This window comes from Centruroides sculpturatus, unplaced genomic scaffold (genome assembly GCF_000671375.1).
Source record: "Centruroides sculpturatus isolate CEXI.00-Female unplaced genomic scaffold, Cexi_2.0 scaffold1093, whole genome shotgun sequence".
Taxonomy (NCBI): Eukaryota; Metazoa; Arthropoda; class Arachnida; order Scorpiones; family Buthidae; genus Centruroides; species Centruroides sculpturatus.
Window position 1 is genome coordinate 117,905 of NW_019385281.1, and position 27,579 is coordinate 145,483.

At 28.4% G+C, this 27,579-nt stretch overlaps 1 protein-coding gene across 1 annotated transcript in view; it reads left to right on the forward strand.

The window, feature by feature from the left end:
• The window catches only part of LOC111637131 (probable phosphorylase b kinase regulatory subunit alpha), a 77,754-nt gene that overhangs the window by 13,426 nt on the left and 36,749 nt on the right, over positions 1 to 27,579 (forward strand). Inside the window, exons 2-17 of the mRNA XM_023382547.1 lie at positions 4,585 to 4,743; positions 4,830 to 5,046; positions 5,166 to 5,248; positions 6,198 to 6,278; positions 6,364 to 6,462; positions 6,541 to 6,582; positions 6,646 to 6,750; positions 9,539 to 9,592; positions 9,657 to 9,779; positions 10,793 to 10,888; positions 11,088 to 11,195; positions 11,290 to 11,368; positions 12,449 to 12,583; positions 12,710 to 12,819; positions 13,028 to 13,172; positions 21,920 to 21,992. Coding sequence (XP_023238315.1) covers positions 4,585 to 4,743; positions 4,830 to 5,046; positions 5,166 to 5,248; positions 6,198 to 6,278; positions 6,364 to 6,462; positions 6,541 to 6,582; positions 6,646 to 6,750; positions 9,539 to 9,592; positions 9,657 to 9,779; positions 10,793 to 10,888; positions 11,088 to 11,195; positions 11,290 to 11,368; positions 12,449 to 12,583; positions 12,710 to 12,819; positions 13,028 to 13,172; positions 21,920 to 21,992 — 1,709 coding nt within the window. The remainder of the gene's footprint in view (positions 1 to 4,584; positions 4,744 to 4,829; positions 5,047 to 5,165; positions 5,249 to 6,197; positions 6,279 to 6,363; positions 6,463 to 6,540; positions 6,583 to 6,645; positions 6,751 to 9,538; positions 9,593 to 9,656; positions 9,780 to 10,792; positions 10,889 to 11,087; positions 11,196 to 11,289; positions 11,369 to 12,448; positions 12,584 to 12,709; positions 12,820 to 13,027; positions 13,173 to 21,919; positions 21,993 to 27,579) is intronic.

A 27,579-nucleotide genomic window follows, 5' to 3' on the forward strand; every position in this document is an offset into this window, starting at 1 on the left:
ATATCTATAAACAGATTTCTGTAATTATTAAAATTGTCTCGTTTGTTTAACAGTACAATGACTCCGAAATGCATTAACGTTTTATAACCGACACGATACTCGAATTGTAAATAAATGCATCTGATTTAAATTAATTGAAGTTTTAAGTCTTCACCCATTTGAATATCAAAATCGGAACATTTAAAACAAATTTAAAGTATTTAATTTTGTTGTTTTTGCTCCAAGCAATTAATTAATGAATAATTTTGTCAATTCGTACCGTTTACAGCATTTATCAAAGGAACAATATCTGTTTTTATCTAAACTTTTCTACGAACAAAGCTACCACTCGAATTGAAAAGCCCTCTAAAGCTGCTATCAAGGGAGTCTAGAAAGTAGGTCAAATAACTTGTTTCTAATCGCTGTCTGCACTGTGGCAGGCGAGAAACGCCGTCTCTGCAATGAAATTTTTCTGAACAGCGGTCTACCCGATCTGTAAACCCGCCGTCGGCCTCTAAACGTTGTCTCTGCAATCGGCCCTTATTTCCCAGTACTTCTTAACTGTTTTTACGAATAGTTAAGAAGTACCGGGCAATAAAGGTTTAGTAAGTATGATTTTATGCAAAATACTGGTATTCGGATTAGAAGATTTGTGATCATTATTAGCATTTACAATTTTTTATAAAACTTAGCCCTACTCTCAAAATTCAGCTTTTTGCCATTTTATAATAGTTAAAAACATAAAAAGTTTTTAATAATAAAATATCATAATGGATGGTATTACACATGCAGTTTCAATTGTTGCCAGGAAAGTCAAGCAACTCATTGCTGGATTTTTTCAGAGATTCTGTGTTGTTTATGACTTATTCAGAAAATAATTTGAATTTTGATGTCCAAATAAAATATAAATTATTTTCTTTGACTTAATTGCTTTAAATTTCTGATGGAACTTAAAAACATAATCTGTTCTTGTTGCATTTGGGAAAACTTATTCTGTTCTGCTTTATGGTTTTGCTTATGGTTCTGCTGACAGTTCTGTGTTTGATCTTTATACAGAATTTAATGTGAAGATTAAATTCTGTATAAAGTATACTTGAATTATGAAAATGAAGTAGTCATTAGGTTTTGGATTAATTGTGTAATCTATCATTGATAAAACTGTGAATATATTTTGCCGTACTTTTGATGAGCAAGATGCTTATTTAGCTGTATTGTGTCTTTCAAAAAGAATTCTACCATTTTAAATCAATATAATTATGTTAAGTATTATCCAACAAGTATGTGATCCAATTGAAAACTTGGATGATTATCATTGGATGAAGTTTTATCTTTTATCTGCTTATTGTTTACTATCTCTAGGAAGTACCGTAAATAAAGATGGCAACCCTGAAACTGAGAAGGTGTTTTGTATTCTGTAGTTTGCAAAGTCATAATCAGTCATCATTATGCAATATAAGTAGTCTGCAGGAGCCATAGAATTGCAGTTACTGTGGAAGGAGCAACAATGGATGCTGCAATGAGCTAGGAAGAATTTGATTATTGGTTGAATGTGTGCTGTGTAACATGAGGAGCATGAGTTGAGAAACTAAGTGGACAAATGTGAAGCTTGGACAGTTTTCCAATGTTTTAATACACATGGTGATACTCTTAGATGATAATTAAAATAATTTTAATAACTTAATTTGGTAGCATTCTGTTTATTCTTCTATAAATAGAGATGTTTGTTTTTCATGTTGTGGTAGATATGATAAAGCTTCCAATTTTCGTTTTAACACTTTTGAGAATATAACAGTTTGGAATAAAATAAAATAAAATTTGTGTTATGAACTGAAAAATCACTAAACAAAAAAAAACTGTGATGTAATGCAAAATTTTAGCATTTATTTTGTTGCGTAAACAGGAATGAATTAAGTGATCAGTTTTAGCCTAATTTCATCTTATTTCTGTTGGAATTAGGATTAAAAGTGTAAGAACTAAAATTGTTGGATTTAGTTATTGGTGGCAAAGAGTTAAATATATCCTGGTGACTGAAATTACATCATAGACACTAATAACTGAGTTCTGTAATTGATTCAATAGTGGAAAAAAAAAAAAAGAGTAACTACTTCATATTGTGTATATTTATATTTTAATATCTAAAGAAAAATATTTATTTTATATAAATTATTTTATTATTAGAACTAGGATGACTCCACAGTATAGCATATGCCCCCAATGAAATGGCTTAGATTTGTGCCTTAACTCTACTAGATTTATTTTCTTTCTCTTACTGCTCAGTGGATACTAAGAGGGCCTTTTTTTCCATTTTGTTGTGAGTTTGCCAGGCCCATGCAGCAGTCAAGTGGTGAAAGATAGGGTTTGATATACAGTAGAACCTCCATTATCCGGATTTCCATTATCCGGATTTTCGATTATCCGGATTGTTCAAAATAAACAAAAATTTTACGAATTTGCTGATTTGCACTTGGTGAATTACGACACTGTTTATGTACGTGATGGAATGAATAACTTTTTTGTTTCAACAACGTCTCACCCAGCGCAATGGTCGCAAACTCTTAAATATATTTTATGTCGTAATAAAAATATAACTTGACATACGTACAGTGGTGCCTCGTATAACGTACTTAATCTGTTCCCGGCGCACGTCCATTAAGTGAAAAGTCCGTTATACGAAACGCATTTTCCCATAGAAATACATGTTAAAACATATAATTCGTTCCGCAGCATAAAATAACCGTACCGTACCATAAAAAAATTAAAATGGAGCAGTCAAAAATTATGCCGGGTAGTCAGATGTTGTGAGGAAGAGATGGGGGGAACACTTTCTTCACACACACATACAGATACAGACTTTTTACACATTGCAGCGAGTCTCTTTTTATTGTTTTTTAATCGGAGTCAGATTCAGGAGAGGCTACTGGAACTTGCAGGGTCAACTTCTCTTGTTCCATTCTGTTTTTTGCCCGCTGGCTTCTTGAAAAACATGACCAAGGTGGTCTGTTTCTCTTTCTTCTTTAACACCTGTCGGAAATGACGGACAAAGGTGTCATTGTAGAGATCATTGATTCTGTTGGCCTCAGCTCTGTTTGGATAATGAGTGTTAGTAAACTCCTGAACCTCTCCCCATTCGACAAGAAAGTTTTTGTCAACTTTCACTCCTGATGATTTCTTGCTTTGTTTCAATTGAAATCACCTTTCTGTTTTTTTTAGAAGCCATGATGCATTATAAATGACTTAACTTGCCAGATTATATGATACGAATAATTCTTTATTAATTAAGATCACTAAACACTTCTACGAGCTACTCTCGCTCCGTTTGTTTTTTACAACCTCTTTTCGTCCCGCCACCTCGGCATCTACACAATTACATTTCGTTTATTTGAATCGTCAACATATATTACATTACATTTAATGTTTATTTAAATCATCAACATATATTACATTACATTTCTACTTCAGATATACTAATAATACATTCTAATAATACTAATATATCCTAAAAATAGCAGATTGTCATTGGCAACGGCAAAAGAGTGGAAACATCATTCGCACTTGTTCGAAGAAAGTCCATTGTTCGTCTCACGTAACTGCCGAACGGAAAGTCCGTTGTTTGCAGCAAGTCCGTTGCTCGAGTCACGTAACGGTCAAACAGAAAGTCCGTTATTCGCAGCGTCCGTTATTCGAGGCGTACGTTATACGAGGCACCACTGTATTTATAAATGATTTATATTCAAATTACATCATTTCTATGACCAAGGGCGGCGTATGGGAAACGTGGGCCACCTACTATGCCTGGCGGTCCGAAGGGCCTCACGCCTCGAAGGTTTATGCATTACTTAAAAGCCGCGAATGCGATTTATCATTTTATGGCGATTACTCGTCATAAAACGATAAATAGTTTGTCAAATTTTTATTCATAAAAATGCAGTTTCAACTGCTTTTTATTTTATAAAATCCATCTTCTTGCGCCACCAGAGGGCCTCTTAAACAATAGGTAGTCTGTTAGCATTGGTCAGTAGTAGTCCAAATTCAATACGAACGTTTGTTTCTTGAAAATTTGATCATGATTTAAATACATTGTTTACTTTTAATATTACCGATATGTCATCGAAAAGAAAACGTGTTGTATTATCATTAGAAGACAAATTAAAGTATTTGTTTCGATTATCCGGATTTTTCCTTATCCGGACTACCTTCATCCCCAATTAGTCCGGATAATCGAGGTTCTACTGTATTTGGAATAGTTCCTATAATAAACATTACTGGGATTCTGTCTGAAGCCAATCCTAAGTCCCTAGAGAGGCAGGCTGACGCTTTTACTGCCTCAGACATTTGGCCAGCAAGAACTAGATTTTTCATTATCTGCTATGTTGCTTGCTTACAAAGATGTAATAAATATTTTGTTTTTAATGTATTTACTCTTCTGTATAATATAGTAAATATGAAAAATATTGAATTAAATTCACTTTTCTTTTACTTCATTCAAATATGCCATTATTGGTTTGACAGAGATTATAATTTCTGTAATCATTAAATTAAAATAATTTATTTAATTCATTCTTAGTTAATGTTTATGCATATTAATTCATAATTTTCTCCTTTCAGAATCCAGTTACTGGTCTTCTTCCTTCAGCAAATAAAAATGATCACGTGTGGGTTCGTGACAGTGTTTACTCTATCATGGCTGTGTGGGCTCTATCCATGGCCTACAAAAAGAATGCTGACCTTGATGAAGATAGAGCAAAGACATACGAACTAGAACAAGTAAGAGTTTTGTTACTTTTTGATACTTACTTGTAATATAACATTAAGAACTTTTATAAAATATTTTAAAAATTATTTAATTTCAGAGTTGTGTAAAGTTAATGAGAGGTTTATTAGGCTCCATGATGAGACAGAAAGAGAAAGTGGAACAGTTTAAAGAAACACAAAGTCCAATGGATGCTCTTCATGCTAAATTCAGTTCTACAACTGGAGCAACAGTAGTTAAAGATGATGAATGGGGACATTTACAATTAGATGCTACTTCATTATATTTGCTCATATTGGCCCAAATGACTGCATCTGGTTTGTGAAATTTATTAATTAAATATGAATAGTTTAAATTAATTATTATAAAGTTAATTTATTTATTTATAAAATTTAAATATATAAATTCTCATTTAAAATATATTTTTTTATTTCAGGTCTTCAGATTATTTTTAACTTAGATGAAGTAGCATTCATTCAAAACTTAATTTTTTATATTGAATCTGCTTATTGCATACCTGTAAGTAAATCCTTAACTCACTTTATATTAAACTAGCTGTTACCCGCGACTTTGCCCACTGAGATTTTGCAAGCAAACCCCATTTATATTCAGTATTTCAACAACCATAGTAATTGTTATATAACATTTACTGCTGAGAATCAAACGAACTGTTTTCAATTTGATCAATTTTTTGGAACATTTACAATCATTCTATAATTGAACCAATATGCAATAACAAATTTGAATTTAAAACGGTTTGAACATTTGGTTAAGAAATTGAAATATATGAAAATATTTATAACAATGTCTGAAATGTTATCAATTTAAAGGAAAGTATGGAATCAATTTCAAAAGTCGTTCTTCAGGTTAAGCCTTAATGCTCTCCCCTCTCCCCTCGCTGGGGAATTTCGAAAAATCCGTTCTTACTGTGCATTCCCATGGCATACCCTACTAAAATGCAGTTAAAAACAAAAAATTGTATTTAAAATAGTACAGTAGAAGTTGTTCTTCAGGTTAAGCCTTAATGCTCTCCCTCTTCCCCCCCGCTTGGGAATTTCGAAAAATCTCTTCTTAGTGTGTGTTTCCATGACGTACCCTAACTGTGTACCAAATTTCACCTCTAGGTTCAGCGGTTTGCTCTGGGCGATGATGAATCAGTGACTAAGTCAGTCAGAACAAGTAATTTTATATATTTAGATAAAAATGTTCAAAAATTTGATTATTTTTCAGTAGATTTAGAATAAATTATTGAAGTTATTCTAATAATTCAAAAATTTTAAGATTTAAGATCCTCTTTACAATATTAACATGAACTGTCTTCATATGTTATACTCTGAAATAAAATACTTGATTATTGAAGTGGTGAAAAAACTTTTCTCAGTAAAATAAAAATTAAAAAACATATATATTTTAAAAATATTATGGTATGTCCTTTAGTATTTTAGTTTCAAAAATAATTATTTTACAGGATTACGGAATATGGGAGCGAGGTGACAAAACTAATCATGGTCTTCCAGAATTGAATGCCAGTTCTATTGGGATGGCAAAAGTAAATTTATATTTTTTTAAAATCTCAATAATTAATATTAAATAGTTTTATTACTATTATTAAAAAACATTGTTAATATCCTTAGGCAGCTTTAGAAGCAATGGATGAGCTAGATTTATTTGGTGGACGAGGAGGACCTTCATCTGTAATTCATGTATTAGCTGATGAATCACAAAAGTGTCATGTAATTTAATATTATATAATAAGAATGAAATTTTTAAAATAAATGTATAGACGTATTTACAATAGCATAATATTTTAGGCGGTGTTACAATCAATGTTACCAAGAGAATCAAATTCAAAGGTAAATTTAACAAAATTTATCTTGCCGAAAGTTTTTTGTTTCTAATTATGTTATATATTAAAGGAAGTCGATGCTGCACTTCTTTCAATTATAAGTTTTCCTGCCTTTGCAGTAGAAGATCCAGAATTAATTGCTTTAACTAGAAATACCGTTCTTGATAAATTAATGGTAGGTATTTTAATTATTTTTTTAATTAAAGCCTGAAATTATTTTTTTATCTATATATATAAAAATGAATGTGTCTGTGTGTCTTTCATGTATTACCACACTGTTTATCCGATTGCCGTGAAACTTTGGGAAGTTGTTTAATACACTCCCGCGAAGGTTTCTGGCATAGTATATTTATCCTACGATAGATGGCGTGCACGTATATGGGCATTTTACTGTGTGTTCGATCGATTTCAAATTGTGAAGACCATTTCCTCTTTCCAAAAAATATCTCTATATATGTATTTGTCAACTGTTATTTACAATATTTATAATAATTTTTGTTTAATCACTTTATTTCAACTTTTTTTTTTGCTAATTATGTATTTGCTTGAACTTTGTTAAAACCTTAACTGTATCCCGAACAACAACCGAAGTTGTAGGAGGAAATTCGTCTATTTTACCAATTTAGGGATCCCCCTTTTCCGAATTTTAATATCAACTCAAAATAATTTAAAAAGACAAATTACAATAAAACGGTTTATTATCCAACTATCAGAAATTTCACAACATGCCAAGGAAGAGAGGAAGGAGCAATTAAATAATTAAAATTGTAAAGGATTAAAAAATATATATATAAAAATGGGGAATATCACACTTCTGACAATCGCTGCAAGTGTGTGGGCTAAATTTGGAGAATCCCTGCTTCTCGCATGTACAACTATATGTGGCCAGCTCACGTGTCGGAAAACCTTCTGATTTATTCGTGTACGCACCAGACGGAAAAACAAAAAATATCGTGTATCCACAAGCACTCCAATAAATAAATAGAATTGAAATGACACTTTGAAATGTTTTCCCGATGAAAATGAATAATAATGATAATATTATAATAATAAGTTTCAATAAAAATGATAAAATGTAAATTGAATTTTATCATAACGAGTTTGCTTGAATTTCCTTTCTTCTGAGATTGCAGCAATGTGCGATGGGTAAGCTAGTTAATTATAGATAGTGCAATAGTGTAGTTTTACAATAGATTTTTGATAATCAAGCATCATTGAAACTGAAGTGATGCTTATTATCAGATATATTAGACTATGAATTATGCTATAGATGTGCATAACAAACACACACAATCTTTTTAATTAAATAATTAATGTAGCATACAAGGTTGAGACTAATAATATTGGAAGATTATATAGTTATGTCACTTGTACAATAATTGTGTCTGCCAGATGGTATTTGTGTCCACTACATGGTTTACAAAATGGCATCACCCATATCAAACTGCACCAGAATCAAATAGCAAACTACTATTTCAGTTTTGATAGCAAAGGCATTAGACAGTCAGATTCATAGCAGGATTTATGCACAGCATGGAGAGTCATGCTTATTGCTACAAAAAGCTTGCAAGTAGATTCAGACATTCAAAAAAGGCCAAACAAACGTATTAATAGATAATGAGTTGTGTAGACTTTAGAATAGTTTATTAAACGACTCTTATTAAGTTTTTAAAATTTGATAATTATTGTTCCAGAACAACTAACATAAATTTTATTAATTAAACACAAGCTAAAAAGTGTAATTTTTATTAATTATTCATAATAGATACAAAAATATATTCTGAAAATCAATGACTATTAAAACAGCCTTAGAAAACTTAGAGTCAATTAGCTAAAGAAGAAAAATGACTTTTTTTAAATATAAATTTTTAAAATACTAATTAAACAAAATTCAATTATTTCAATTTATTTTTGGATTTTATACTAAATCAAAATAGTTTAGACATAGTGGTACCTCAGGATACGAAATTAATTCGTTCCGAAACTGAGATTGTATCATGAAAATGCCGTAAGGTGAATCATTTTTCCCCCATACGATTACATATAAAACCAAATAATTCGTTCCAACACGAAAAATACACTCAGATTAAAGCTAAGTAGTACATTTAAAAAAAAAATAACTTTAGTAAGGAAAACACTGAAAAATGCATTTTGAAGTTGTAAATGTATAAATAACTATAATAGAATAATAATTAATTTAAAAAAATGTAGTTTTATTTGCACTTTACCTTTGAGGATAGATGACGGTGGAGGTGTAAACTGGTGGCGGGATAGAGGGAGAAGGGAAATGATAATAAAACTTAACTTACATAACATAATGTAATAATAACTTAAAAATAACTTACAAAATATAAAAAAATTAGTGTTGTTTTATATATATATATATTTTTTTAATTTTTATTTACTGCTTTTTGCTTTCTTTCCTTCACTTTCGCCAGCACTTTCACTGGATAATGGTCGCTTGGTAAAATATCTATCCAAAGAGGTTTGGCTTTACCTACTTTTTAAAATGTTTCTAAAATGACTTAGGCAAATGTCATTACTCTGAGCAGCAATACGGCCAGTGTGAACCTTTTTGGAATGTTTCTTTTCAACATAATCAGTCACTTTCTGATAATACCTCGAGATTTCCTTTATCAATCAAGATCCTTCCACGAGGAAGCAAACACGTGGACTGAGACCGATGAACAGAAGTGAATAAAAAATTGCGCTGCGAACTAATGTGACATCATATGGTGAGTTTTTGTTCGTATCGTGGAGCAAAAATATGTTCTTATTTCATGTCGTATCCTGAAAATTTCGTATGCTGGGGCATTTGTATCCTGAGATACCACTGTAATTATAAATTTACTTATTTAAATATTTTATTTGGAAAGTAATGATACTGATAAATTAAATATGTTTTAACTTTTTTTAAAATATATATAAAAGTTTATTATTGTATAAATTTTATTTTTTTTAAGGGAAAATATGGATGTAGACGTTTTTTAAGAGATGGATATAAAACAGCAAGAGAGGTAATCAATTATGTTGAATTATTTAATATTTTGTATATTTTGAAATTAAAACACTTTTTTTTAGGACCCTAATCGATTGTACTATGAACCGTGGGAATTAAAAGTGTTTGAAAATATTGAATGTGAATGGCCATTATTTTATTGCTATTTAATTATTGATGCTTGTTTTTGTGGGGATCGAGAAGCTGTAAGTTGACTTTTTTTTATAATAAATTTGTCATTTTATAACCATTTTATAATTTACTAACTGATTACATTCAGTGCTATAATTAGATAGATGCACAGGATGGAGGAGGTTTTAAAATAGAACTGATAAAAGAAATTTGTCAAATACACTGTAATAATATTTTTGTTTATAAAATACACGTGAATGATCGTGTATATTTCTTGTGTACACACAGGTTATTTATAAACAAGTGTTTTTATTATATTTCCTTACTGAAAAAACAGAGGCCCAAAAATTAAATTTTGCATGGAGCAGATGATAAGCTCATTAAGACACTGATTATATTGTATATAAGAATGTGCTTAGTTAATCCATTGTAACTTGTAAATAGATTAAATAATGTATTATTTAAACTACTTACAAGTTACAAGACAGAATGACCTTGTTATCAAAGTAGTTTGAATTAATTTAGAAAGGAATAGAAATACTTTAAACTAGCCAGTTAATCAAACAATTATATATTGCTATTTATTCATCAGTATCAATACTTTGTCTTATACAGGAATTAATTGTAAATAATAGGCTTATTTTTACTTCTATGTATTAAAAGCATTTTTTTTTTCCATTAACTATATGGAGAATAATAATATAATGATATTAACATCATATTATTTTCTACATAGCTGACGTTATTGTGCTTGAATAATAATGGTTTTCTTTTATATGAATTCACTTTACATAATGATTTCATTAACAATGATGTATGTAAAGGAGACAGATAATCTATGATGAATAAACATAAAAATTTTATATTTATATTAGTTATTCATTAATATTTCATAAACTAAATGATATGTTTAATCAATCATAGAATTACATTTAATTATTTACTATAACATCTTTAAATATAATTAGTAAATATGTCATGTAATAACTTTTGTATAATTTTTCAAATTATATGTTAAATATATTTTAATGTAATTAAATAATGCTATTATTATTTAAAAGTTATAGTTTATATTTTTATTTAACAGATGGAAAAATATTCAGAATTGTTAGATAAAATACTTGTCAAAACTGAAGATGGACTGAAATTAGTACCTGAATTGTACACTGTGCCAGCAGAGAAGGTAATTATAGAAAACATTTTTAAATAACAAGAAATAAATATTTTTACCTTTTGTGATTTGTAGGTTAATGATNCTTGTCAAAACTGAAGATGGACTGAAATTAGTACCTGAATTGTACACTGTGCCAGCAGAGAAGGTAATTATAGAAAACATTTTTAAATAACAAGAAATAAATATTTTTACCTTTTGTGATTTGTAGGTTAATGATGAATACCAACATCCGCATAGTCAGGATCGAGTTGCAATTGGAAAAATTCCATTTATGTGGGCTCAGTCTTTATATATTGTTGGTAGATTGTTACAAGAGGTAATATCATACAGTTTATGTATATAAATTTAGACATTTTTAACTAAAATTTAAATTATGTTTTTATAATTTGATTGTAATTGTATATTTTTAGGGTTTTCTTGCACCTGGTGAATTGGATCCACTGAATAGAAGACTGACATCAGAAAAAAAGCCTGACGTTGTTGTACAAGGTATAGGTGAAAATTATATTTACAAGAATAAATTAAAAAATAAAAGACAATGTGTTTTTAGTAATTCAAATTAAAGAAAGAAAATGTCCAAAAGAATTTATTATTTTTTAATGTAATTCTCTTCCTTCTCTAAACATTTCTCAATGATCTCACAAGCTTTCTAATGCCATTTAAAAATGTTTAAAGTGATCATACATGATATAAACCTTATACAATGCTTCCTCGGTGTTAGTGATGTAGTGTAGAGGTGTATCTGCTAGCAGTAATGGAAACAATAGTCTCTTTTCTTATAGAGAATATTGTTTAATCATTTATTATTATTATTATTATTATTGTTGTTAGATTGTCTTAATAGTCTTCATCAGTCATACTTGTTTTTCTTGTATTTTTTGACTGATATGTTTTTATCATATTGTTTTAACATTCTTTTGCAAATTTAAGAGAATTTATCTGCTTATGGCATGTTCATTAATAGTACAACTAAAAATGCAGCTGACACATTTATAGTTTATTAGGACAACACTGAGTACAGCCAATTTAAAAAAAAGAAACATTCAGACTTACCTAACAATGCAGTAAATGTTTCTAAAACTAGAAGAAACATTTACTGATAGTGTTTAATTTTATACACAAATTACCTTTACTGTTTGATTTGTTTAAATATAAATTTCTGTATAAGTGTTACTGAAAAAATTTACAATATTTTTATATATAACTCTCTTTTATTACTAACTAATATGGTAATTTCTAAGCAGTTTTAAAATATTTAAAAATATTAATAATATGAATTTAGATCTTTTTAATTTAAAATGATGATACTAATTTTGAAATTTATTATATGTATTGAAAGTATCATCGTTGAAATTTGTCTTACTTTGTATACAAAATTTATTATTATTAATCAACTTTGTATGTAAGGATAAAATAGTATAATAAATTATGGACTTGTATTTAATTAATTTTTTAACGTAATCTTAGAACAATGTTGTTTATATGTAAGTAATAGAAATTCTGAATATTATACAAATGAAAATATAAATTGTAACAATTAAAAGACTAATAATTTTTAAAATTTTGAAGTTGTAATATTAGCTGAAGATAATGCCATTAAAGAGAAATTACGCCAGCATGATATAACAGTTCAGACAGTTGATGAATTGGCTCCTATTGAAGTGCAGCCTGCCAGTGTTTTAAGTCATATATATGCATATTTAGGTATATTGCAATTTTTCTTTTAATCTTCAAAAAGTGTAAAAGAATTGCATAAATTATGTTACTCACTTATTTCATACTCAAGAAATTAAAATTGAATATGAGTAAAAAATAATATTTTTTATGTAGGATGGAACAAAAAACTGATGCTTTCTGGCAGACAATCAAGAGATGTTGGTTTGCTCAGTACTAGCAAACTTTATACACTTCAAGACAAAATATTTGCTTTTACCCCACAGGTATTATTTTAATATTTGTGTTTATTTCTTTGCAATTATGAAATTTTCTAACAATAACATTTCTATAATAAAAATATGAGACTATAAATTTAATTATTTAAATTAACACTTTGAAAAATTTAATTTACATTTCAAAACTTCTTTTAATAATGTTACATATGTGCTATATTTCTGTTCTTCTTATGTGTGCTGAAAATCTACTCTCCAGTTTGTTGACCAACAAAGATTCTATGTTGCATCTGATACCGATCTTCTGATTGACATTTTCAAGACAGAAATTGCCTTCCTGAAGACAAGTTGGCATATTTTAGGACGCCCCATCGTTGTTCTACCTCTCAGTTCCACCATTTTAGGTGGGTTTGGATATTAAACAATGAATATGAAATATTTATTGTGTTTCGAGGCATGGATAGAACTATACTTTCATTTTATTGGGGCTGTGCTACATTACCAAATTTGCTTGTTTTATGTGTATTCTTCAGCATGGTTTTGTTATAACTTATTCTTCTTATACCCTTTACTTAATTCCTTTTATTGTTTATATATGAAAAAAGAGTATGCTATAATTGATCTCTCCCTTTCTTTCTCTAATTCTTTAATGTATTTTTTATTTTCTTTTTAAGTTATTTTTATTTTTATATTCTACTCACAATACAGTTTTGCCAAATCGAATACCTTCATCTGGCAGATGAATTTTTTGAATGAAAAACCTGAAATTCAGTGTTTTTAGTACTTCATTTTCTCTCTGTGAATCAGATTAACATGCATTTAATATCAGTTGAGATTTAGAAAGAAGAATGTTATTTTTGTATTTATTAAATTATACCTTTTATCAGTTTTAATATTAGTTTATATTTTGTAATACAGTTACAAAATAAAAACTAATATTGAAACTAATTAAGAGCAATTAGCTTAATTCAAATTTATAATAAATTTTAAACATTATTTAATACAAATTAATTTTATCACTGAAAAATGAAACAACAGTGTTCATTTACAATTTGTTATAGAAAACATAATATGTAAATTCTTTAGGAAAAATAAATCTGAAAATAATCTTAATCTTATGATTGATATGTAATTTTTTGTAATGAATACTATCATTGTGATGCAGAACTGATTTTATTTACTCTCCATATTAACCAATAAACAGTTTAAGCATTAGATTACAATAAAAATGATTTATTCACTGATTACATTGAAAATCTTAACTATTCTTCTTCTATTTTTATCAATTGGTTTACATTATCAAAAATATAATTATTAACTTCCTATATGTTAAACTGTAATTTTTAAGTGTGTATGTATTAGATTGGTAACACCATACCAATGTAGTACATGTGTGGAATTTAAACCACTTTAAATCTTTATATTTAAATGTGTTCAATTGGTTAAAATTATCCTGTTTGGTATTGGTTCGTGGGTAATAAATTTTGGTTTTATTCAATTAAAGCACACACAAGCAATCTGCTGATGAGGGGAATGCCTCTCGAGAAGTCTTTTAAGAGAAACTGGTCCCTATTTAGGTGTTACTAATGTGAAGACCCAGAAAACTCCATATGGCCGACCTGTTGGTGAGGTGTGAATCCACAACCACTTACCAGTGTTTGGTGGTTTTATCCACTTGGCCACTGGTGGTATCATAGATAATGGACAAAAACATTTTTATCACTAAATAATTTTACTGGTTTTGAGTATATTTGTGAGTTTTTGAAAAAGTTAAAATTGTTATTTACACTTGGTTAAAAAGTATTAATACTGACAGTATTCAAATAAACATCAGTGGAAACAAAACTAATTTTTGATTCAAAATTTCAATTGTGGATTGAAAGAAATTTTCTTTATCTTATAAAGTTAAAAAGTATTAATATGGGACAGGTAAATCATTTGAATAATTCTTTTAACTGACTGATCAGTTATTTTTCATTTAAATATGTCCACTCTCCATAAATAATAACTCGTGGAGAGTGGACACAAATTAAAAACATTCCAAAAATTATAATTTGTGATAATTAATGTCTGTGCAGTATGAACTACAGACTTTCTAACAGTGGTAATGATAAAATAACAATGAAAATAATACATACAGTGGGTGATCAGTTAATGAACAAATTGAATAATGAACACTTTTTATGTTCGGACAACGAACACCTCACAGAACAAACACAAGAAGAAGTGCTGTAAATTAATGAATACTGATTGGTCTTCCCTGCTCTTCAGACAACAATTCAAAACTTTTTGGAGCACAGGAGACGTTGACATTGACGCTCAACCTGGTATATANAATAATTATTATATTTAAATTTAATAAAGAATGAGGATTTTACATCATTTATTTTTGATGTCTAATGCTGTATGTGTAATTATAAGATATACAGGATAATCAGATTAAAGTAGAACTTCCAAGAGATAGTGTGAAAAATTTGGCAATGCATGTAGTCCGACTTGAATTGGCCATGTATCTTATAACTTGCAGCATGACTTTGATAATGCTGCAAATATGACTTGCAGCATTACCAAACTCAAACTCATGAATACTATTTCTCATGAGTTCTGCTTTTTTTTGTGTCTGGTATTATAGATGAATAGGATTTCAAAATCCATGCCAAATTAGATATAATACTAGATGTATATACTGTCAGAATGCATTAAAATCTTTTTTATAACTCAAATACTTTCAATGATACAAAATTGTTGTCGTCAAGCTAACGAATGTAGAATAGAACATCGCTATTGTGTAGTAGGCCTATAGCATTCTAAAAATTTAAATATTTCAAACATTTAAACTTCACAATAGTATTCTAGGCTCATGAGTACAAGAAAGAACAGAATTTGAAATAAAATGCAAACAAAAACAAAAGGTTTAGTAACAATTAACAATATTTGCTGGATATAATCACTCACTTTTATAACTAGTTAAAAGGGTTCTTTGGACGAATAAAACATAATGTTATGTCCTTTGAATCTGATGTTTATCCAAGTTCAAGAATTATTCATAAGACCATTTTATTCCCAGATATTTTATTTAAATTCATTTCAGTTCAGAGTTTTTGCCAATCCCTCTTCAGTAAAGTACAATCTGTGGTAGAGTTTACACTATTGTTCTGTTGTACTTCTTGGACATCAATCACTTTAACAATCATTATGTTAATAAAATGATTGTAAAATTTGTTGCAGATTGAACATTTACTGAAGAGGGATTGGCAAAAACACTAGTCTGAAATTCATTTAAATAAAATATCTGGGAATAAAATGACCTTATGAGTAATTCTTGAATTTGGGTGAACATTGCATTAGAAGGACATAAAAGGGGTTTTTGGACCAATAAAACAAAATGTTAAGTAATTGTAAAAGTGGAAAACAAAAGGTACAAACAGAAAGCTCAATTTTTATGGCATGAGTTATAATATATCACAAACGCATGCCATAAACAAAAAATTGAGAGTTCTGTTGTACCATTTGCTTTTGTTTGAGTTTTATTTCAAGTTCTGTTCTTTCTCATACTCGTAAGCCTCAAATTCATTGTGAAGTTTAAATATTTGAAATATTTAAATTTTGAGAATGCTATAAGCCTACTGTGGGTAGTGATGTTCCATTCTACATTCATTAGCCTGATGATGACAGTTTTGTATTGTTGAAAGTATTTGCATTTTAGGAAAAAGATTTTAACATTATCTGACAGTGTAGACAATTAGGATTATTTTACCTGATATTATTTAATTTGTGAAATGATTAAATTTTACAAAGTATAATTTGAGATGCAGTAAAAAATCGTATGTTTGTTCTTAATACACAAAAAAATGAAAATTTTATCCAAGATTAAAGTATTTTCAATAAAAGTTTTAAGATTTTTATGAAAATCTGAAAAGAAACAGTTGATTGAACATTTGAAAAAGTATATAATGCCTGTCACATACTATTCACATTATAAAAAGAACTAAAAATTTATTTGGCATATATTGTGTTATACCATTTCTTATTCTGGCCCGACTCCCTTATTTTGTAGTTATGTTTATTTATCTAGAATCTTGGCAGAGAAGATTTCTACATGGCAAATGATTTCGAACTTCTCACAAGTACAATGCGTTCAAATTTAAATTTTCTGCGTACAAATTGGCATATGCTTGGTCGACCGGTTATGATAATACTAGTTCATCACTATCACTTAGGTAAGACATGAAAAAAATACTGCAAATTAGCTTCAAAAATTCAAAATGCTGAAAATACTGAATATTTTGAGACTTATACAGATTTCAGTTTCAAGTTTAATTACTTTTTGTTATCTAAAATTTTAAGTTTATATTTTATTCCTTTGTTTCTAATATACTTTATTTTGCATGTAATTCTTAGCATGATAAGTTTATTTTGCATGAAAATGAACTCATTCAAATGCTGAGAGAGATTTTTTATGAGACTCAAATTCTGATTTTCATGAATGATTTTATAATTAGTATGTAGTGATCCTATAAAATAATAAATTATAAACTTATTGATCATTAAAAGGTTATGAATGCATTACATATATTTGATGTTTACATTCTAATTGGGAACTTCTGCAGGATTTTTTTTAGAAATTTACATAGTATATTTTAAAAGTTACTAAGGATAATTATTTACAATTTTTATAATTTTTCAATATATATGATTTTGTTTTTCCTTCAAGAATCCATTAAAAAGACTGCAAAAGTCTGATATTCTACAAATATGGTTCACAAAGTAAGATGAATTATTATATTTATCATATTAAAAGCAAACATATGAGATATTTTCATAGTCTTGGGTTTAATTAAGGTAATTAAGTAGCTTGGTTTAAAACAAACCCAATTTTTAAGTAATACCGAACAATCTGCCATATTATTGGGTTATAATAAGATATTTAATAATTAGATGTAAGGTAATATGACTACAGGTAAGCAGTTAGTCCATCATCTTGTGATGATTTTAATAATTATAAATTAATTAATTTTTAATTTAAAATGTTCTAGAACAAAAGAATTGATTTAGAGTGAGACTTGAACCCATTACTGTGCAGGTGTATTGCCAATTATGCTACCTGGACCTCTGTCTGATCTTAACTGCCTACCTCAGTCAAATTACTTTATATTTAATTATTAAATGCCTTATTATAGTCTGATAATATGGCAGATCATTTGGTATTAATTAAAATAAGATTAATGACAAAAATATTAATGACAATATTAAAAAGATTAATGACAAAAATAAGTCCAGACTTACTTTTGGAAAGTTATTTATTGACAAAAATTACATTATCTGTAGAATATTTAGAAGAATCATAAAGTTCTTCATTTTCAGTATTTCTGCTGTTCTCATTTTTTTTATCTTTATTATGTTTTGGTTCCATGTTCTTCAGATTTATCTATTGCTGAAATTGGTAAGTCTGAAGAATTGTGGCATTAAAAATGAGCATAATAACAAGAATAAGCCCATAGATTTATTTACAACATATTCAGTACATGCATACATATCATGCTAAGTTATTTGACAATATAAATTTTTGATATATTGAAAGAATTTCTATTACTTTTTTTTCTGTTAACCTGACACTAATGCTGGGCTAATTAACAAGAAAAATGTTGAGATTATTTGTCAATGTTTTGATTTTTGTTGCCCCTTATTTGCCTTCTATTCTGTTCTAGTCAAAGTGTTGAAATTAAAGTACGATAAATAATAATTCATTAATCACAACTAGATGATCTGCTGAATTATTGGGATATGGAAAGATATTAAACAATCTGTCTAGTGGTACTGCCTCCTTTAGATAAGTTACTAATATCTGATTATTAAATTAGCCTTTTAATAACCTGATAATTTGAGCATGTAAATACTGTGTTCAGCTTCCCATACAAAAAATTACTCCAGATGTAATACGATGAGAAAAACGTCTTTATCAAAGCAGAACATGGTTATGTATAGGAATTGTGTGAGAAGTTGGTAGTTAAGGCACAAGGCTTAGCCTGTTCTATGACGTTGGGATGGCATGTCCTGCTCATGGGGTCAATGGATGGTGGTCTTTTAGATAGAACAAGTGGGAGAGTTAGTGAGGTCATTGATAAGGTGGTGTCAATACATGAGTTATTACAACCATTTAAACAAACTTAAGGCCTTTAATCTAAACAAGAAGAGATTACAGATGCAACGTAACAAAGTATTAAGGCGATAGAACATTAACATGAGTTCTGGTTACCAGTGACAAAAACGGCTAGTTTTCGTGGGTAGCTATGTCCCTTAAGACCAAGTCTAACTTAATTTATAAGTTGACTGAGAGAGAGAATGTTTACATAAAAACTTTAATTTCAAAAATTAGCTAGAAAATGCTTGTAACTGATGATACACACTTTCTGTTTGTGGGTGCTGTAACTAATTTTTGAAATTCATGTAATTCTGACAAGTTAAACAGCAATATATTTAATGATGATAAGCATTGTTTGGAATAATGGATTTAACTGAATTGAGCAAAAATTATATCTTAATTTGATGTGAATATTTTCTTTTTAAATGATTCTTCTTACTTTGATTGATAGATTATTATCCTTTCATTGATATTTGAATAAAAAAGTGAAAAATTATGTAACATATACAAAACATTTTTTTTATCTTTATTATGTTTTGGTTCCATGTTCTTCAGATTTATCTATTGCTGAAATTGGCAAGTCTGAAGAATTGTGGCATTAAAAATGAGCATAATAACAAGAATAAGCCCATAGATTTATTTACAACATATTCAGTACATGCATACATATCATGCTAAGTTATTTGACAATATAAATTTTTGATATATTGAAAGAATTTCTATTACTTTTTTTTCTGTTAACCTGACACTAATGCTGGGCTAATTAACAAGAAAAATGTTGAGATTATTTGTCAATGTTTTGATTTTTGTTGCCCCTTATTTGCCTTCTATTCTGTTCTAGTCAAAGTGTTGAAATTAAAGTACGATAAATAATAATTCATTAATCACAACTAGATGATCTGCTGAATTATTGGGATATGGAAAGATATTAAACAATCTGTCTAGTGGTACTGCCTCCTTTAGATAAGTTACTAATATCTGATTATTAAATTAGCCTTTTAATAACCTGATAATTTGAGCATGTAAATACTGTGTTCAGCTTCCCATACAAAAAATTACTCCAGATGTAATACGATGAGAAAAACGTCTTTATCAAAGCAGAACATGGTTATGTATAGGAATTGTGTGAGAAGTTGGTAGTTAAGGCACAAGGCTTAGCCTGTTCTATGACGTTGGGATGGCATGTCCTGCTCATGGGGTCAATGGATGGTGGTCTTTTAGATAGAACAAGTGGGAGAGTTAGTGAGGTCATTGATAAGGTGGTGTCAATACATGAGTTATTACAACCATTTAAACAAACTTAAGGCCTTTAATCTAAACAAGAAGAGATTACAGATGCAACGTAACAAAGTATTAAGGCGATAGAACATTAACATGAGTTCTGGTTACCAGTGACAAAAACAGTAGTTTTGTGGGTAGCTATGTCCCTTAAGACCAAGTCTAACTTAATTTATAAGTTGACTGAGAGAGAGAATGTTTACATAAAAACTTTAATTTCAAAAATTAGCTAGACAATGCTTGTAACTGATGATGCACACTTTCTGTTTGTGGGTGCTGTAACTAATTTTTGAAATTCATGTAATTCTGACAAGTTAAACAGCAATATATTTAATGATGATAAGCATTGTTTGGAATAATGGATTTAACTGAATTGAGCAAAAATTATATCTTAATTTGATGTGAATATTTTCTTTTTAAATGATTTTTCTTACTTTGATTGATAGATTGTTATTCTTTCATTGATATTTGAATAAAAAAGTGAAAAATTATGTAACATATACAAAACATTTTTTTTATCTTTTTTTGCTAATAACTATCAAATAACTGAAAACATATCTTTTAGATTCAGAATCAATTTTTGATTTCAGTGTCATTTATTTTTCAGTCAATAATAACTTTTCTAATTTACAAATTGCAGATCTATAGATTTCCACTTTCATTTGTTTGTTCCTTAATCTCAAGATTGGAGTTAGGTCTTATTCCAGATTGAAGTTTGTATTGTGTGAATTCCAACCCAGACTGGAAGTCGCATGATTTCAATTTAAAATTTTCTTGAGAATGGAGTTAAATAGATGAAAGTTAAGACCAGATATGGAACTTTAGAAGTCACGTGGTTTTTAAGTTACAATATGATTAAAAATTTCAACCCAACAACTCAAAATAATCAAATTTTAAATTATTAGTATTTGTTGTTAAGTGTTCAAATTTAACAACAAATATTAGAATATTTAATAGACATTAATAATTTAAAATTTGATTATTTTGATATCCAGTAACAAACTTTAATGTAAAACTTGACAAACAAGATCTGCATCAGTTCAACAATGATATTGGAAATTGGAATGCACAGAACAACCTTTTCAAAAATTTTTTAAATGATTAGAACAAACCCTAAAAATGTAAAATATAAACTATACTTATAAAGAATTGGTGGCATTTTTAAGATGTATAAAATTAAAACAGACATAAAATATTACATAATAATAACTAATTTATGTGAGTATTTTCCAGTTTTTCATAAAAGCATTATCAATCAGATAAAAGTTTAAGAGCACTGTCTATTGGCATTAATAAGGTAATACCTTATTAACGCCAATAGACAGTTCTGTCGGCATTAATAAGTTAATAAACACAACTGAAAATAACCAAAATTACCTTCTTTTCAATAACTAGATAAAATTACTAAATACAACCAACAAAACCTTTAATATTACCTTATTAACGCCGATATATATTAGATATATTAAAATCATTTTCATTAATTTTAACAATAAAGGTGGAAAAGTATGTTTGACTTTGATGCCAAAGTAAGGATTAATTTAATATACATTCAGTTACAGCATAAAAGTACTTTTACTTCATAAGAATATTATTTATAGGTATAAAATGCTATATAGGGAGATAGTATTTAGTTATTAATAGTTTTATCTAGATATAAAATTGAATTTTATAAGATATTCAATGATCATTTTAAAAAGTTATAAAATATTTTGATTTTAATTACTTTAGAAAATGACAAAGTCCCTGGAGCAATGATTTCCACAATTAAGAAATTAAAAAGTGGTTACATTAATGGTACTCGGTAAGTTATGATTTCATGTTTTAATTATTAATTAATTATTAGTTTGTATGATATAGGAGGAAAACAGTAGTCCTTGTACTTTAAATTTAATTTTTTTTGAAAGGCTGTTCAAACTCTGAATTGTTTAAAGTTGAAATGAATTTTGCTCATTAGAAATAATGGAAAGCAAATTAATTCATTCTCGACTCTAAATGATACACATCAATAAATACACATAATTTAAGGTAAAAAGCAACATAGTTAAATGTGCTAAATAATAAATTAAAACACAAAAACAATAAATAAGATGTGTAAATATTGTGTAATAAAATTAAAGTTGCATTTACTGGTTCCACACTGTTGATTTTGCACCTTAAACATGATTGGCAGATTCATCACACACACTACTTTTCTGCTTTACAATGAGTTCTTTTCTCATCTCAATTGTCAATATTATGACCTTCCTCTTATGCTTTGTTGCTTCCACACACTTCTTGGATGTCATGGTTAATATGTATGGGCTACATATATATAAAACTAAACATACTAAAAATAAAGCAAGAAAAGCACTGAAAACACACAAGAATATTGTAAGAAATGCTTTTGCAGTGAGAGTGATTTACTAATTGGATGCAAACAAGTGATGATTACACAATGAGTGCAGTTTGAACATAGCCAGACTTACTTTTGGAAAGTTATTTATTGACAAAAATTACATTATCTGTAGAATATTTAGAAGAATCATAAAGTTCTTCATTTTCAGTATTTCTGTTGTTCTCATTTTTTTTATCTTTATTATGTTTTGGTTCCATGTTCTTCAGATTTATCTATTGCTGAAATTGGTAAGTCTGAAGAATTGTGGCATTAAAAATGAGCATAATAACAAGAATAAGCCCATAGATTTATTTACAACATATTCAGTACATGCATACATATCATGCTAAGTTATTTGACAATATAAATTTTTGATATATTGAAAGAATTTCTATTACTTTTTTTTCTGTTAACCTGACACTAATGCTGGGCTAATTAACAAGAAAAATGTTGAGATTATTTGTCAATGTTTTGATTTTTGTTGCCCCTTATTTGCCTTCTATTCTGTTCTAGTCAAAGTGTTGAAATTAAAGTACGATAAATAATAATTCATTAATCACAACTAGATGATCTGCTGAATTATTGGGATATGGAAAGATATTAAACAATCTGTCTAGTGGTACTGCCTCCTTTAGATAAGTTACTAATATCTGATTATTAAATTAGCCTTTTAATAACCTGATAATTTGAGCATGTAAATACTGTGTTCAGCTTCCCATACAAAAAATTACTCCAGATGTAATACGATGAGAAAAACGTCTTTATCAAAGCAGAACATGGTTATGTATAGGAATTGTGTGAGAAGTTGGTAGTTAAGGCACAAGGCTTAGCCTGTTCTATGACGTTGGGATGGCATGTCCTGCTCATGGGGTCAATGGATGGTGGTCTTTTAGATAGAACAAGTGGGAGAGTTAGTGAGGTCATTGATAAGGTGGTGTCAATACATGAGTTATTACAACCATTTAAACAAACTTAAGGCCTTTAATCTAAACAAGAAGAGATTACAGATGCAACGTAACAAAGTATTAAGGCGATAGAACATTAACATGAGTTCTGGTTACCAGTGACAAAAACGGCTAGTTTTCGTGGGTAGCTATGTCCCTTAAGACCAAGTCTAACTTAATTTCTAAGTTGACTGAGAGAGAGAAAGTTTATATAAAAACTTTAATTTCAAAAATTAGCTAGACAATGCTTGTAACTGATGATGCACACTTTCTGTTTGTGGGTGCTGTAACTAATTTTTGAAATTCATGTAATTCTGACAAGTTAAACAGCAATATATTTAATGATGATAAGCATTGTTTGGAATAATGGATTTAACTGAATTGAGCAAAAATTATATCTTAATTTGATGTGAATATTTTCTTTTTAAATGATTCTTCTTACTTTGATTGATAGATTATTATCCTTTCATTGATATTTGAATAAAAAAGTGAAAAATTATGTAACATATACAAAACATTTTTTTTATCTTTTTTTGCTAATAACTATCAAATAACTGAAAACATATCTTTTAGATTCAGAATCAATTTTTGATTTCAGTGTCATTTATTTTTCAGTCAATAATAACTTTTCTAATTTACAAATTGCAGATCTATAGATTTCCACTTTCATTTGTTTGTTCCTTAATCTCAAGATTGGAGTTAGGTCTTATTCCAGATTGAAGTTTGTATTGTGTGAATTCCAACCCAGACTGGAAGTCGCATGATTTCAATTTAAAATTTTCTTGAGAATGGAGTTAAATAGATGAAAGTTAAGACCAGATATGGAACTTTAGAAGTCACGTGGTTTTTAAGTTACAATATGATTAAAAATTTCAACCCAACAACTCAAAATAATCAAATTTTAAATTATTAGTATTTGTTGTTAAGTGTTCAAATTTAACAACAAATATTAGAATATTTAATAGACATTAATAATTTAAAATTTGATTATTTTGATATCCAGTAACAAACTTTAATGTAAAACTTGACAAACAAGATCTGCATCAGTTCAACAATGATATTGGAAATTGGAATGCACAGAACAACCTTTTCAAAAATTTTTTAAATGATTAGAACAAACCCTAAAGATGTAAAATATAAACTATACTTATAAAGAATTGGTGGCATTTTTAAGATGTATAAAATTAAAACAGACATAAAATATTACATAATAATAACTAATTTATGTGAGTATTTTCCAGTTTTTCATAAAAGCATTATCAATCAGATAAAAGTTTAAGAGCACTGTCTATTGGCATTAATAAGGTAATACCTTATTAACGCCAATAGACAGTTCTGTCGGCATTAATAAGTTAATAAACACAACTGAAAATAACCAAAATTACCTTCTTTTCAATAACTAGATAAAATTACTAAATACAACCAACAAAACCTTTAATATTACCTTATTAACGCCGATATATATTAGATATATTAAAATCATTTTCATTAATTTTAACAATAAAGGTGGAAAAGTATGTTTGACTTTGATGCCAAAGTAAGGATTAATTTAATATACATTCAGTTACAGCATAAAAGTACTTTTACTTCATAAGAATATTATTTATAGGTATAAAATGCTATATAGGGAGATAGTATTTAGTTATTAATAGTTTTATCTAGATATAAAATTGAATTTTATAAGATATTCAATGATCATTTTAAAAAGTTATAAAATATTTTGATTTTAATTATTTTAGAAAATGACAAAGTCCCTGGAGCAATGATTTCCACAATTAAGAAATTAAAAAGTGGTTACATTAATGGTACTCGGTAAGTTATGATTTCATGTTTTAATTATTAATTAATTATTAGTTTGTATGATATAGGAGGAAAACAGTAGTCCTTGTACTTTAAATTTAATTTTTTTTGAAAGGCTGTTCAAACTCTGAATTGTTTAAAGTTGAAATGAATTTTGCTCATTAGAAATAATGGAAAGCAAATTAATTCATTCTCGACCCTAAGTGATACACATATCAATAAATACACATAATTTAAGGTAAAAAGCAACATAGTTAAATGTGCTAAATAATAAATTAAAACACAAAAACAATAAATAAGATGTGTAAATATTGTGTAATAAAATTAAAGTTGCATTTACTGGTTCCACACTGTTGATTTTGCACCTTAAACATGATTGGCAGATTCATCACACACACTACTTTTCTGCTTTACAATGAGTTCTTTTCTCATCTCAATTGTCAATATTATGACCTTCCTCTTATGCTTTGTTGCTTCCACACACTTCTTGGATGTCATGGTTAATATGTATGGGCTACATATATATAAAACTAAACATACTAAAAATAAAGCAAGAAAAGCACTGAAAACACACAAGAATATTGTAAGAAATGCTTTTGCAGTGAGAGTGATTTACTAATTGGATGCAAACAAGTGATGATTACACAATGAGTGCAGTTTGAACATAGAATCATCATTTGAACCTTGCATCAAATTTCTCTTGAATTTAGTTTGAATTCTGGAATGTTCAAAGTTGAGGTACCACCCACATTTTTAAAGTTAATTTGTGGTCTTTTCCAAAATTTGATCTTTGAAATCAAAGAAACAAGTTATATTTTAGTAATTAACATTTTTTATTTTATAAAGTTGATACATCCTAAGAATGGGAGTATATTATTGTTAATTCATATTAATTTATGCATATGAATTACATGTTCTTGAATCAAGATTTAATGTAAATTTTTATGATTTTTCTGACTCTTAATTGATATAACTTAATTATTCATTTAAATGTTGAATATTATTAAAAAAAATATAGACACAAAATAATAAAAATTATATAATGAAGTATATCATCTCTGGCTCAGTGGGCCTTTGAGGTCTTTGACTGCAAGCAGTATCTTATGCTATCCTTTACTGTCCAATCTACAATGTCTAATGTATCCAGACCTTTATCCACATTGCCCTCCATTATCATCTGTGATGTCTTATTGGATAGACAGGGCCATCACAAGCAGGTATGTGAGGTGACTCCTACATGTGGGTGACATCGTCAAAGTACCACTAAAAGGTATTCCTAATTAAGTGTCTGATTTGAATTATTAAGTGACAAAAAAATGTAACTAAGCATTATGTTGATAAAGAAAAATTGTGAATGTCAGCAATCCAAGTGTTAATGTTGTAATATATATTTTTATAAATTTATAGTGTTGCATGATAAAGCATACATGAAGTATCCCTGATGGTGTTTATCACTGGTCTGGCAAGAAATAAACTTCTGTATGGACTAGTACATAATAACGTTTTCAGATGTTCATGATGTTCATACCATCCAAACTCAATTCAAAGACATTTTGATGATCAAAATACAGGAATTCATCATATATTTGCACTAATTCATAAGGCACAATAAATAAGAACTTGCAGACAGGGTGAGATATCCTAGTGGCAGCTTTCAGGTGAGATATCTGTTTTGCTATACAGTTCTCGTTCATTCTTTTTATGTACCTTAATCATCATAGTCTTGAAACCTTGAGTGCTTTGACTATGGGGTTGTTTTATTTTCCATATATTTCTTTGTTATGTCTTCTCTATTCATTTGTTATAGTATCTTTAATGGCACCAAAAATTTCAAGTGTTTTGTTTTCAGAACGAATTCATCTGATATAGTGGTGCTCTAGATTTCTGCACCATATAGCATCAATGGTGTAATACAGTATATAGTAATTTATGTATTCCAATTTTACTTTTATTTGAGAGTAGATATTGTAGAGCAAAGGATGCTCTGTTTCCATCCTAGTTATATGATTGAATGTGGATGGTGATGATCTTATTACGATTGGTCTCTAGATATTTGAATGTAACAACATTTTTTAATATCAAATTATCAGTCATCTAGAGAGATATATTATTTGTTACATTTCTTTGTATTCTGAGATATTGTCTTGTCTTGATCAATCTGGAGGCCAACATTCATGTAGCCCAAGAGAGTTGTTTTATGTAGATTATCCCATTTCTTCACAAATACATTTTTATAAATTCAAGTTAGAGTATGGAAGATAGTCTATCAC